At 40.2% G+C, this 14,644-nt stretch overlaps 1 protein-coding gene across 4 annotated transcripts in view; it reads left to right on the forward strand.

Moving 5' to 3' along the window:
* The window catches only part of arhgap18 (Rho GTPase activating protein 18), a 43,049-nt gene that overhangs the window by 6,366 nt on the left and 22,039 nt on the right, over positions 1-14,644 (forward strand). For 3 of the 4 annotated variants that reach the window (XM_088325217.1, XM_088325215.1, XM_088325216.1), the window contains exons 2-4: positions 8,194-8,353; positions 11,035-11,158; positions 11,306-11,388. In XM_088325217.1, coding sequence (XP_088181343.1) covers positions 8,194-8,353; positions 11,035-11,158; positions 11,306-11,388 — 367 coding nt within the window. Of the gene's footprint in view, positions 1-8,193; positions 8,354-11,034; positions 11,159-11,249; positions 11,389-14,644 lie in introns of those variants that run through there. The other variant, XM_088325218.1, reaches the window with a different exon arrangement.

The following is a 14,644-nucleotide window of genomic DNA, read 5'->3' on the forward strand; positions in this document are numbered from 1 at the left end:
GTACATCAGCCGTAAGTTGCACACGCATGAGAGTAATTACTCTGCGATAAAGAATGCTTGACCATTAAATCGGCACTAAATGAGTTGAAATATCGTCTGCTGGATTGTAACTTCACCCTCATCATGGACCATGGCCCCCCTGAAGTGGATGACCTGAGCCAAGGATAACACCGCTCGTGTTACCTGGTAATTCCTGGACCTTTAGGACTTTTGTTTAATGGCGGAACACAGAGCAGGGAAGGCCCATGGGAACGCGTACGCCCTCTCCCGACAAGACGATTGCCTGTGGTCAGTCGCTTAGGCCATGGTCTGGAGTTGGTGGGTGAGATGGTGGCAACCCAAGAACCCACCCGTCCGAAAGGGCAGTTCGCAATAGGCGGACGGACACAACCCTTTCTATTGGGTGAGGTCATGAATTACCGCTACTTCCCAATCAATAAGATCCTAGGTGTGGTCAGACCTGAGGCCAATCCTATGGGGGAGCATTTAAGCGCTGCTTTCCAAAAAGACGAGGAGTGATGACCAACCTGGTGAAACAAATGCGCCAATCCTTCCACACCTCTTGGGTGGGCGGCCAGTGGCGGAATCCTTTTTGAAGTAAGAAGAGGAACTTCCTTTTGTCTTGGCCAAAGAAGAGGCAGAACCCTGGCTTTTGGGACCATTTGAAGAATTTCTTGATTTTTGTTACTAACTGTTCACCCTCTCTGCCCAAGGTGTCCTCCTCGCCCCAGGAGTGAGAGACTAAAGGGCCAGTGTGTAACCACTTAACAAAGGCTCAGCCAACCACAGTAAATCCACCTCTGTTTTGGAAAAATTCATTTTTGGACCCTCTCCCCCATGTCCCCTGAACGTTTTGGTTCTTAATAAATCTTTGTTAAACCCTTGGTCGCTTGGATGGGGGTTTTCCCGATTGATTCCCTGGGTTGCCACATTATGTGGCATTTTTGCCGTGGGGGCAGAAAATAAAATGCAATGTACGAAAGAATCCATGTGGCGAGCAAGCCAGCGTTTGCATTTCTAATTCATGTCTGTACTACAATTTTCACTGTGTTCTGGGGCATAAAAATATCCCAGAACAGGAAATACTATGCATGCACACCAGTAATTGGATTCCTCGAATGCATGTACTAGCCCAGGCGTTGGGAACCTTTTTGACTCAAAGAGCCATAAAAGCAAAAAATATTAATTTTATTTTGGGAAAGAGCCACACCATATATTATGAGACAAATTTACTAAATTGCTAAACCCGCGCCCCAGACAAAAGCTTAGTCTTCAGCACATTTATTTTTGATGATTTGATAAAAATTATGAAAAGAGAATAATGCCAGAGCCCCTGTCCCAAAATCAACAAACATACCACTTTAAGCTTGTCTCTTTCTTGCAATGACTCAAGATCGGTTACACTCCTTTTGACCCTTTTTTATCATACTTATTGGTTTTAAAACCAGATGCAAGCATTTATTTTGTAAAAACGTCACAACATTCTGAGAATAGGGAGCCTTATGTGCTTACCTTTGGCGAGAGATGGGAAGGAGTGCTTGTACTTTTTGCATAGCTCCACCCATCCCTCCCACTCACCCAATCAAATGACTAAGTTCTCTTCCGGTGTTTTGGCGTATTTACAGTTCTGTGGATTCATCATAAGGTATCTGAACACTGAACACAGATTACATAGTGAACTTTTATATAAAGGATTCTTTAGCGTTGTACAGCTAAAACGAATTTTTTTTTTCCCCCATTTTTTTGTGTGACACCTTGACTGTAAATTGTAGTGAAAAACGTGCCATATATATACTGCGAAGTAATTGTCCGCCAGCAAGTTTCGGTTTGGCTTTGCGTGTAACATAATAGGATAGACGAAGCAAGTTTTGGACAAGATGGAGAAATTTTGCATGCAATCAAATCTGTCTCTGAGCCACAGATACTCGTAGAAAGAGCCATATATGGCTCGCGAGCCATAGGTTCCCGACCCCTGTACTAGCCTTTCCCAACCGTTACAATCAGAATACTCTGTCAGACTAAGACCTCAATCAGATTATTTTGCAAGTTTACATGGCATTACATAATCGGAACACTGGCAAGACTCAGTTTCCAATCAGTTTGCTTTCATGTAAAAATATCCATGATAGCTTCTTCTTTGAGCACAATTTTGTTGCTATCTTGGACAGTAGCAACTCTAATTGGATCTTATTTTCTAAGACCACATTATGTGTGCACTTCTGTCTTAAAGAAAGAAAAAAATAGACAGTCTGTCTTCTAAGGGAGGACAGCTGACACCTGTTGCATATGAATGGTGGCAACACACACACACAGAGTATTCTTAAAACAAATTCTTCTATCACATTAGAAAGTATCCCATAAGTGAGCCCAGTTATATTCTTTACAAAACGTGTGTGTACCGTTAGCATCAGATACTCGTAAATAACAAGGAGGCAATGTTCTGTATTGGGAAAGAGGCCCTATTGTCTGTGACCATCACGTCATTAATAACAAGTGTGTAGTGTTGCATGAATGGACCATAACACTGCCTTCCCTTTTAATGGGCAATAAAACCAAGTAAATAAGGAATGAATACATGATGTCTCTTACAAGCACAGCGTGGTTTTGATGGAATTGTCACGTGGGCATCAAATGACGGCATTCGAACACCGTCCATGATAAACTGGGTTCCCGCGGATTCTTGAAAAGCCTTAAAAGGTATTGAATTCATCATTCTAAAAATGAGGCATCAACATTTTTATATTCAATTTTCAAAAGTCTTAAAAATGTGAACACAATAAGATTTTTATTTGTTTCAATAAAAACATTAAGTAAAATTGATCAATTGTCTTTTTTATTAATTTAGCTTTTTCCTTATGTGGCAACATCGCATGACCACAACAATGGAACTATTAAAACGGTGATGTGATTTCAGTCAGGTATTTCAGAGACGTTTATTTTGGATCTTGGGAAAATGTAAATTTAATTAAGAGGCTGTCCAATGACAGCTTTTAGCCGTGGCTAAAAAGTAAGCACCTACAACCCATCTTAAGGTTTCTTCATTTTCCTCATGTTGAGGTTTTTTAGTTTTTCCTTGCCCTCATGTAGGTTTTAGATTAGGGGGTGGTGTATTAAAAGTCTGTAGTTTGCTATAATCTGTGGTCTGTGCAGCCCTTTGAGACTCTTTGTGATTAAGAGCGTCAAAAATAAACATAACTTGACATGACTAAGGTTTTTGAGTTTTTCCTTGCCCTCATGTAGGTTTTAGATCAGGAGATGGTGTATTAATAGTCTGTGTTTTGCAATAATCCGTGGTCTGTGCAGCCTTTTAGACTCTTTGTGATTAAGGGCCTCACAAATAAACATGACTTGACTTGAATTGACTACAAAAACACACCCATTAGACAAAGTCTTTGATATCACAGAAAAGGAATCTACTTTTCTAAAAGGGCTTCTAGTCAAATGACATAGATGAAACCATGAACTGGCCATACAGCAAGAGACTAAAATCAATAAGTACATTGAATGCATGCTTAACTTGGTGGGTTACAATTTACGCACCTAAGCATTCCATCAATCTATCCCGAACGGACTGACTTAAACTATGTCCACTAGGTAGGACGGCTACAACAAAAGATTATTCAATTAATGAGATGGTATGTTGTTTTTTTTACCACTGCATGTTGTTGTATAGTGTAGTGTAGAAATCAGAGATAAAAGTGCAAGAAAGAACACAAACTAAAGAAAGTGACTAAATTACACCATCCATCCATCATCTGCACTGGTTATCATCAGTAGGGACGCGGGAGTGCTGGAGCTCATCTCTGCTATCTTCGATCAGTGAACTGGATTCCAGCCAGACGCAGGGCACACAGAGACGGACAACTCACTCGCTCATTCACACCTAGGGACAATTTGGACTGGCCAATTAACCTGGCATGCATGTTTTTGGAATGTGGGAGGAAACCGGAGTACCCGGAGGAAACCCACGCACGCACAGGGAGAACATGCAAACTCCACACAGGAAGGTTTGATCCCATGACCTCAGAACTCTGCCGCACACCCGCTAATCACTGCGCTGCCGTGCTGCCCCATATTACACCATTTTACTTTTTTGCCCAGCCTTTTTGAAGTTTTTGGGTACCCTAGCAGCATGATGGCGGAAATCTAGGTCTGCTTCCTATTTAGGTGAGGCACAGTCAAATTTACTAATAAATGAACATGCATCGTATTCATCATTTGATAGGCATGACATGAAAGCAATATATAAACTAGCATTAAAAGAAGGGTCTATTTACAGTAAATAGTGAATGAAGTCTATCCGCTGCTCATTTTAAATAAAAGCATCAATAATCCTCACTAATCCTATTCAATAATCCTCCATTGCGAGTCAATGCCATGAGAAAATAGTTATTTGATAGCTTGACTTTGTCGGCTTGTCAACACCAATACAAATTCTATAGTTTGGTGCTAAGTTATGTGCTTTATCAAAATCCTTGGTCTCACTATCACCCTCTGCCATGATGCAAGGGAATTGCGTGCCTCACTTTGCATCTACTGATACTCAGCACAGTAATACGTTACATACTTATGGTATTAATAATATTCATTATACACAACCATCTCAGTGGCCATGGGAGAAGGGTGCCCGCCCTGAGACTAGGGGGTTCCTGGTTCGAGTCATACCAAAGATCTAGAACATTTGTACTCATCTTCCTGCTTGGCACTCTGCATGAAGGGTTGGAATTGGTGGGTTTGGTCAACTAATGACTCCAAACGACAGGTGTTACAACACAATGGTTGGGTTGAGCAAGGGGGCTGGGAATCCCCTCCTGTATCAATCTCTCAGAGAATCAGGAGTGTGAACGTGTTCTTGACTCTAGCTACCTACCACTAGGGGGATTTGGCACCAGTATACACATACATAGCTCAAAATTTACCATTTTTTTAAAAAAAAAGAGTAAATTTAACTAAGATAGAAACTTAAACATTGACTAAATATAACCATCTAATGTATTTTAAGATGTATATTCTCATGATGACAAGTGAGGCACAGCATCTCCTGCCTCCCCTGGTTGTTGATTAATAGATTACTCGTTGTAGCTCTACCTGGTAGTACCCAGTGTTCTTGTTTGCCCGCGTCCCTGCGTCCTAGCAGCATTATTTTTGCTGGGGACGCATCGTGTCAAATGAACGTGCGTCCCCGGGACTCAACTTTTTTGACACTTAATTGTCATTACTACCCGATACTTTTTTTTTTTTAACAAAGATTTATTGCACTCAACTTGTCGTCAGGCAGATACGCCATTGTTGTTTTGGTCTCGCGGTTCGAGATTTCGTCTGCACGCCAATCTCGGCAAACGAGATCTCGTTGCTCCGAGATAACGTCATTGTTGTGGTGGTTGTTGTCGAGTGAAAGAGAAGTATGCCTCCGAAAAAAACAGTATTAGGTGAAAATCAACACAAAATTGGTAATTTCTTCAGTGTCAATAATAAGTCTTACGTAATGCAGTAAGTGATAACGGCAATAATTCCGGCACAAAAAAACGGCGGCGAAATTCTTTGGAAGATCGCGGAGGCAAGGAAAACACGTGTGTTGAAGCGAACGATTCGACAAAAGAAAAACAAAAGAATACTCCTAGCAAGAAAAGGACTTTTCAGCCAAAATGGACTAAATTATATTCCTGGTTACGCTATGAGGAGGATGATAATGGATTAGACCTTAAGAAGGCATTACAACTGTGGCGGGACAGCAAACCACGAAGAATATATGAAGTGAAAAATCTGAAGTGATAACTGCTTTGTTTTACCAATTACCTGTGATGATTAAAACTGAATGAATATATAGACAAATATTTCAGCAATATTATTTTGTATAATGTACAATATTGATGTGAACTGAAAAATCTTGAAGTGATAACTGATTTGTATTACCAATAATCTGTGATGATTAAAACTTAATGAATATACTGTATAGATTTATATTAAATATTTGTCGCCGATTTACAATTTCAACCTCGATAACACTAAATTTTGGGGACCCGTAGATCTCTTTTGGGACCCATAGATTTTTGAGCATGCGAGTCCCCATCACTTTTTAGAGGTAAAATGAACACTGTGGTAGTGTCTAATAAACATCCCAAACGTATATACTCACTACATTTGGCCAGTCCCTTTAATATGATGTGATACTGTATTTTTTTTCTTGATATAATGCTGGCTACTGTTGTTGCAGGCTGTTTAGATTTTCCTTGCGGAGCTTGAATTGACTCACCAGTGTACAAACGCGCACGTGTGTTTACGCCTTCTTGTAAGTATGTTAATGTCCGATTTATGGTCCTGTCAAACATTTCTTCATCTATTTTTGCTTGAGCTTTTGACCAAGTTCAATGATTAACTCCCACTGTTTGCTCATGTGCCGCTCGCCAGGTGGAAGTACTTTCCCGGTCAACAAATCTCACATGAAGCATTTTTGTAATTCCTTGTTGATGAGCGCGTCAGTGGAGAGCTAGCGGGGCCTTAAGGGTCAGAATATGCGGTATTGTTGAAATTATGTGAGGTATTGGGAGGGGATAACAGATCAGTAAAAGCGTAAAACTGTCGTAGGCTGGAGAAGCGCAAACGTGCATGGTGGGCATGACTGTCGCTCTAGGTTCAACTGTAGGTACAAAATGAACATAATTAAGATAAGATTGTTATCAAACATTAGGATTCTTGCATAGTTTACTCCACCAGTTTACAGGCATCCCTCACTATAATGCAGTTTACTTTTCACGGTTCTGCTACAAAAAAAAAAAAACATTATTGCAAAGAATTAAGGATTGATAATCAGAATATATAACAGAACAACACTTTAAAATTAAGTTTATTATAAATCTACTTGGGCAGCACGGCGGCGCAGTTCATGTCATGGGAACCTGTCGTGGGTTCAAATCCAGCTCCAGACTTCCTGTGCGGAGTTTGTATGTTCTCCCCGTGCTTGCGTGGGTTTCCTCCGGGCACTCCGGTTTCCTCCCACGTTCCAAAAACATGCATTTCAGGTGAATTGGCTGGTCCAAGTTGTCCCTAGGTGTGAATGAGCGAATGAGTTGTCTGTCCCTGTGTGCCCTGCGATTGGCTGGCAACCAGTTCAGGGTGTCCCCTGCCCACTGCCCGGAGATGGCTGGGATGGGCTCCAGCCTCCCCCGCGACCCTAATGAGGATAAGCGGTACGGCTGATGAGATGAGATGAGATAAATCTACTTATAACATTCATTGCATGTATATGACATCGCTGTTTTCCATCTGCCATCATTATGTACCTGTATTGACTGATCTTCATTCATGTAATGTTATTTCTGGGGCTGAGGTTTTGGCTTGATTCCTAACCACTTATCCACTTTTTTTGTGTTCTCTGTCTACTTTGGAAAATTATATACAAATTCACAACCTTATAACTCTCTGGAAGCCAGGAAGCACCAAGTTATTCCATGCAGGCTTCTGATTGGCTGCCGAGTCTGCAAATTGTCGAACGAATTCCGAAATTTCCAAACCGAATGAAGATTTGGAAATCGGAATAAAGCAAGCGTTTGATTTGAAAATAAAATTAAAGCGAAAGATTTTTTTTTTTTCTTTCTTGAAAAAGTTGTCGGCCACCTAGGCAGAGACGTTGTGTAAGTTGTACGCCCGACGTAAAGTATGCATGCCCCGGGCGTCCGGGCAGACGTTATTTTAGACACTAATTTTTAAATAAATTATGTTTTAGTGATTGACTGAGTCCTCTGAGTCTCCAATTTAATGATCAACCTGGTAATAACATAGTAACAACATAGTAATAACATAGGTTGCTATTTTAGAAATGCATATCCAACTGGGAGCTATCTGGCCTAATTAACAAATGTAGCATTCAGGTTTAGAAAAGCGTTTGAGTTAAATAATATCCTTTTTTGAAGAGGCACAGTCTAACAAATCATTTTGGGCATTCTTGCTTCCTACTAATCATAGATTGCAGTTTATTGCAAGTGGATTGCTTACGTTACAGGTTAACTGGTTTCATGGAGGTATTTTCTTATTTTTCATTCATCCATATCATTAAAGAACAATGCCTTGCAGGAATATGTTGGCATAACTGGGCTTTTGAACTAGATGTAAAGTTTAATTAATTGGGATTAATTGCGTAGCTGTGAAATGTTGCTAAACTATAATTTTACGACTTTGTGCGTTTGTGTCTTACAGCCGTAGGACGGGCCACTACAGTGTTCAGCAGAACCACAACGCGGTTCCTGGGGAAAACCCAAGTGCCGAGAGCCAGAGGCCCAGGCCCTCCGTCTGCTCCAATCCTGGCTCAAGCCCCAACACCAGGCTACGGCCGCCATGTCAACGATGCAACTCCCAGGTTTATAACATTGAATCTTTCTGTACTTCCAGCTTTAGTCCTGCTACCACTGCATGGCTACAGATTGGGGGCAATATGTAAGAATTTCATAGCATTTGCCAGCCTGCTAACATTTTTAGTTATTAATGCTGCGGACACAAATGTTAGCATCGGTCGCTAGCAATTCCAAAACATTAACAGATGGCATCTCAGGCGGTCGCTAGCACAGGCAGCTAAACTCCCCAACAATACTCCTATGGCCAAGGCTAGCATTCTAAAAACATGAATGTCAAACTCAGTTTGGCTCTGGGGCCGATTCCAAACTTTCTGTTCTCAGCCGGGCTGGATCAGTAAAATAATGTAAACTCCAGGTTTTTCAGTACCGTGCTTTATCATTCAGCCTACATTAGTAAACTACCCTACATATTATAATTACGGATGACAAGGGATCTAAACACAAACAATGATAAAGAAAGATTTTCATGTTTGGCATTGAATGTGTGAACTGGTTAGTGAAAGCACTTTTACACCTGAATCAACTCACCATGCTATGCACAGCCAACAGTGCCCAGTAGCGACCAGAGAGAGCTTTTGATTTGCATTTACAAAAATTTTAAAAAAGGCATCACTTTTGACAGAAATGACTCAGAGACTCACATCTTTTTTCGCTTACCCAGCATTTATAGTGGGCCAGATTTAATCATACTATGGCCGCATGAGGCCCACGACTCGTATGTTTGACACGCCTGCCTTGACATAACTGCTAGTATTTGCTGCCAGTGAATGCAACTTCTAGCATTAATGGTTAGCATCCTTCAGTTCGTTTCCCCAATCTTGGTCAAGTCAAGTTGTAATTATTTCTTTATAGCCCTTAATCAAAGAAGGTGCACCATTACAGGTGGGAAATAAATCGTAGTTATAATAATTACATGTAAAAGAAACAAGAAATGCCAGGGGGGTATGAATTTATTTCAACAGCGCTTATATGTATTTTCTGTTTTTTTATTTATTTATTTTTATTTTTTTCCAAAAAAGCTTTTTTTTTTTCTTTTTTTTTTTTTTTTAAGGCTCTAGTGAAACCTGTTGGCTGCTCGTTTTTAAATGAGATGTGGGTTTTTTTCACTTGTATTGTATAACTTATTGTTATTATTGTATTGTTATTCTAATGTACAAAGAAATAGCAAACTATTTTATAGCTGCAGCCCTATTTAATAAATGGATAGATCTCATGTGTGGCTAACTGCATTGTGTAAATGTATTACCTTGTATCATACATAATAATTATTTCAGAGGAAAACATATTTTACATGTTTTTTTTTACTATCAAAACAATGTATATAATTGTTTTATTATCATTATTATTATTTTTTGCAAAACCAAAACTGAAGACCTTATTTTATCAGCCAAATTGTACAACTTTACTCAACCAAAATCATAAACATCGAATGTTCCTCTGGAGAACTCGATACTGTAATCAAGTACAGTGGAACCTCGGTTCTCGACCATAATCCGTTCCAGAACTTGGAACAGAATTTGTTCAATCACCGAAATCATTTTTCCCATTAAAAGTAATGTAAAATCGTTTTAATCCGTTCCAACACCCTGAATGTTTACCATGAACGTAAACATGAAGCTAACCCAGGCTAATCGTACGTTCGCGTTAGCTAACATGAACGTGTAAAAATAAAAAAAAGGATTATAAATAGGATTTCTTACCTTTGTGGTGGAAGGTGGGGAGAGAAAAATCATCAAAAGTTTTTCAACCTCTTCCAAAACTTGCGGCAGTTGCTTGCTTATAGTGCTAACTTCCTTAGCCGCATCACTCAATTTTCACAGCCTCCTTATTCTTTACTATCGTACTTATAGTAGATTTAGCCATGCTGTATTCACTAGCAAGATCGGAAATTCGTACACCTCTTTCATATTTAGCTATTATGTCTTTCTTAAAGGCCATAGTTGTACGAACAACTTGTCTTTTTTCACCTGTCCTGCTTGCACCGACCTTCTTCGGAGGCATAATTAGGGGCTAAAACACCCGTACGCCGCTCAGCATCGCACCCTAGCGTACCGGCGTTCGAACTCCGATTTTTTGACCGAACAGCAAAGCAAGAATTTCTCGAAATTTTGGGCCGAACACCGATTTGTCCGAACTGAGAGGCGTTCGAAAACCCAGGTTCCACTGTACGGTGATTTCTCAACTAGGTGCTGTGAGAGATCAAAATGGTTCCAGTGAGCATCACTGTGTGGCGCACACTAAACATGTAACAGAGAAAGCACATTATCTGAGAAAATGGGAAAAATGAAATACAGTATGTACAGTTTCTGAGTGCTTAGCGCGTCCTCGGCACAGTTCTGAGGTCATAGGATCGAATCCTCCAGTGCAGAGTTGCATGTTCTCCCTGTGCTTGCGTTGGTTTCCTCCGGGCATTCTGGTTTCCTCCCACATTCTAAAAATATGCATTTCAGGTTAATTTGCTGGTCTAAATTGTCCCTTGGTTTGACTGAGTAAGTTAGTTGTCTGTTCTGCATGCCCGGCAACTGGCTGGCAACCAGTTCAGGGTGTCCTCTGCCCATTGGCCAAAGATAGTTGGGATGGACTCCAGCACCCAGAAACCCACCTGAGGATAAGCGGTGCAGATAATGGATGGATGAAATATATACAGCCTGTTTTACTTTTAAAGCATTGTTAAACCTTTTCCAAGGACTCCCTGGATGAGCTGGAGATGGACGACTACTGGAAGGAGGTGGAGAACATCAGTTGCTCCGCCGAGAAGGTGGGAGGCGAAGGGGGGAACGATGATGAGGAGCAGCAGAAACCTCCAGATGGTGATACATCCGTCCTTTATTTTGACCCACTTTTCAGGGTTCTTCCTGATTACTAACTTCCTCTTACTGCATTTTTATTGTTGTTTTCCAGATACGGAAGAATTAGCGCAGCGAGCTTTATGACTTTGTCGTCTATTTTCTTTCCAGAGGGTGAGCAAGAGGAAGCTTGGCTCACGGAGGCTGGACTGGCACGGCTCTTTGATGGTACCCCAGCAGCTGACATGGACCAGGTGTCGAGCAGTTACTGATGTTCTGAAATTTTTCAATTTAATATCCTGGGATGCTCTTGTACATCACTATCTACCACATTGAGTAGTCATTGATAATGTGATACTGATACTATTAGTGTATTTAATGATATCCCATCTGCAAAAAAAATAGATTTTTTAACAGAAAACCTTAAAAGGACACTGTAATATTTGACTACTAGATGTCCCTCTAACGTGCCGTGCTACAAAGCGCCAGGAAGAATATAAACTGCGGAGACAAAGTGACAAAACTGCTCAGCGTTTCGTGATCTTGGTAGAATTAGCGGGGAAAATCTAGTACAGGAAACTATTAAAACACTTGTTTTCATCTGGCACAGGCAGTTTATTAATTAAACTGGCATTAATATATGCACAGGAGCAATGTTCCCTGTAATTTTCCACGGGTCTGAGCGTTCACACAAAGTCGGTGAGCAACGCTTGAAACAACAGTGATCAACAGCAATCCCAAGTGTGGCAACTAAGTCATTATCAAACATGTCCAAAACTTGACATCAAGTTACATTTTGCCGAGTTTCCGGAAATGCAAAAAAAATTGCATTATTAATGTATTATTGCAAAGGTTGTACGGCTTCAAATGTCATTTGTTTTTACAAAAAAAAAAGATTTCCATTTCTTTTTTTCCTGGTATCTTTTGTCGCATAATACCAACATTTTGGGAGCTTATTTAGTCGGTTGCACGATACAGAACTGTATTTAATCACATTTTTTAGTGGAAGTACCATGTTGGCAACAAGATTGACTTGGTATAATTGGAAATTATTTGAATGCAACACAAACTTTTTCTTCTTTTTCCCTGTTTTTTTTCTATTTATTTAATTCCTTTAAAAAAAAATCTCTATTTTTTCCTAGCTGTTACTTTTTTCTTTTTGTTATCTATTTACATTTACTTTTTCCTTTGTTTCTTTCTTTTCTTTTTTTCTGTCTTTTTTTTGGATTTTTCCTTCTTTTTTCCTCTTTTGTTTCTTTTTTTTCTCAGCTTTTCACTACTGTTTCATTTTGGTATTTTTTAGTTCTATTCCCCCTTCTTTTAAGTCATTTTGGGCATAATTCTACATAATATTTGGTCATATAGGGATGAAAGAAGCAAAAACAACCTGAAGAGCCGTTTAGGACCTGAAAGAGTGAGCCGAGCCGAAGAAGCCGGTTCTCGAAAAACTCTACTGACTTTACTCAACTTCGTTCTACTTCGACCTTGACCTCAAAATACCGCATTTAGGACACAACGTCAGGGGAACCCTTGTATTTTTACCTTCATGCACTGTAACTTTGACTTAATTCGCTTCTTAATTAGCAATTCGAGCTCTGATTTTTGTGAGCTGGCTAAATTTTCTTGTGCGCGGAAAAGCTCTGGGTAGTGCGCAATTGCGCACACACGCAGCTTAGAGGGAACATTGCGCTGGAGTGTGACAAAATGATGTACTGTACAGAAGCCCGTACAATCACAACAGTCTGTACACTTGCTGTGCCATGCGACTGACATTAAGCTCTCCCATCCCTTGTGCACATGTCAAAGTAATGGTGAGGAGACCAGATATTGCTGCTACTATATAAGAAATCATACATGCCAATACAAGCTACTACTGTAACTAAGGAGGGGTACACTGTTAGGGTTAATATTTTCGTAATAGGTTAAACTGGAGTGATCAGTAAGAGAGGCAAATGTAGTTTTAGAATTTATTCACTACGTAGTGGGAGGACGGATTCAAAAGTCTCACCGTCTCACAAGTTTCCCGCGGTGCATTCGGGTTTTGTTCAAAAAGTGCGCATGCGCAGAAAGTATCAGTGACGTCACACATACGTCTACGGTTCAAAGTTCGCACATGCGTAGTAATAACAAACGATGTCATATATCTTTCGGTTCAAAAACGGTACAAAACAGCAGTCAAGCTCATCAGTAGATTTGTAACATAGAAGACAGAGAAATACACAATTAACTAAATATGATTAGCTTTGACATTTCCCCCCTGTTGTGGATTTCGAAGGATATCAGTGATAATACCAGAGATTTTCAAGTTAACACATCATTAAGAAATACAACAGGTTAATAGTTTCGCGGAGGGGCGAAAAACCTTCGTAAAGGAAAAAATTCCCCTCCTCCCACCTCATTTCCATGAGGTCGAGAGTGTTTCTTATGCTAGAAAACGTAGTAGTAGTAATGAGCGATGGTTAAAAACACAAAACAAAGAACCCTGCCTGTGCGTTGGTCTCCACAGGGCCTGGATGACTTGGTGAACGGGACTCGATTAGCTTACCCGCTCAGATCTTCGCGTGTGCAATGGAGAGGTTTCCCTTTAGGGATAAGTCCTTTTAGACAATGCTGTCTAAGTCCACTTAAATTTGGTGTATGGGAACTGATACCAATGTAACAAAGCAGTCCGCAAAGTCCAAGATTTTCAACATTACGATAGAAGAAATTGAACCTAATCTCGTTTCTTCCCTCAGTTGTTAGGATTCTCATTTTGGTACTTTTACGACCATTCCTCTAGATATCATTGTAGAATCTAATGCCTATTCTTTCGGAAGAATAGATTAGGGCACTATTGGCAGCTTTTGATGCTGTTTTTCATGGGCATGGGCACCGTAAGGATCCCCACACCTCCTGGCGTGATGATGATGTGTTGCTTGTAGATGAGGTGACACCATCCAGTTGTCCACATTGGATTGCTCCTCTTTTCGGATCTGGCAAGTTAGCTTCTTCCCTGAGATGACAACAGCCTCCTGCGTCGAGGCGGATGTGTGTAGGAGACACAGTTGATGGCGCGAGTGCTAGCACACTCCCCAGAATCCTGACCACTGTCCTTGGAAAGAAGTTAGGTTTGACGCTCCCTGTGGGCTGACAGAACTCCATCATCTGATCAGCAGGGGTCACCTTCTGTATGGATGAGAGAAGCATAAATCAATACCATAGAACTGGATATTCAGGGAAAGCTGTAGTTGGGGAAAAAAGGATAGTCAGGACTTAAATTTTTTTTTTAAATTAAATAAATTGTGCTATGCTATTTCTTCCCCCCTATTGAGACTTCATGGCTCAAAACAAATTAAAAAAAATTCATTTATAGATTTGTATATTTTCTCAAGTTGTCTTTATATTATTATAAGTGAAAATCAAAATCCCCACTATAAGATGCCCTATCCATTTTGAGCGTTCTATCCCAAAATGCTAACTCGAAGATAAACAATTTATTTTTTAAATTGTCAGTTCTAAATTTCAAATTTT

This window comes from Urocampus carinirostris, chromosome 20, assembly GCF_059441175.1.
Source record: "Urocampus carinirostris isolate Australia breed hairy pipefish chromosome 20, RoL_Ucar_1.0, whole genome shotgun sequence".
NCBI classification, from domain to species: domain Eukaryota; kingdom Metazoa; phylum Chordata; class Actinopteri; order Syngnathiformes; family Syngnathidae; genus Urocampus; species Urocampus carinirostris.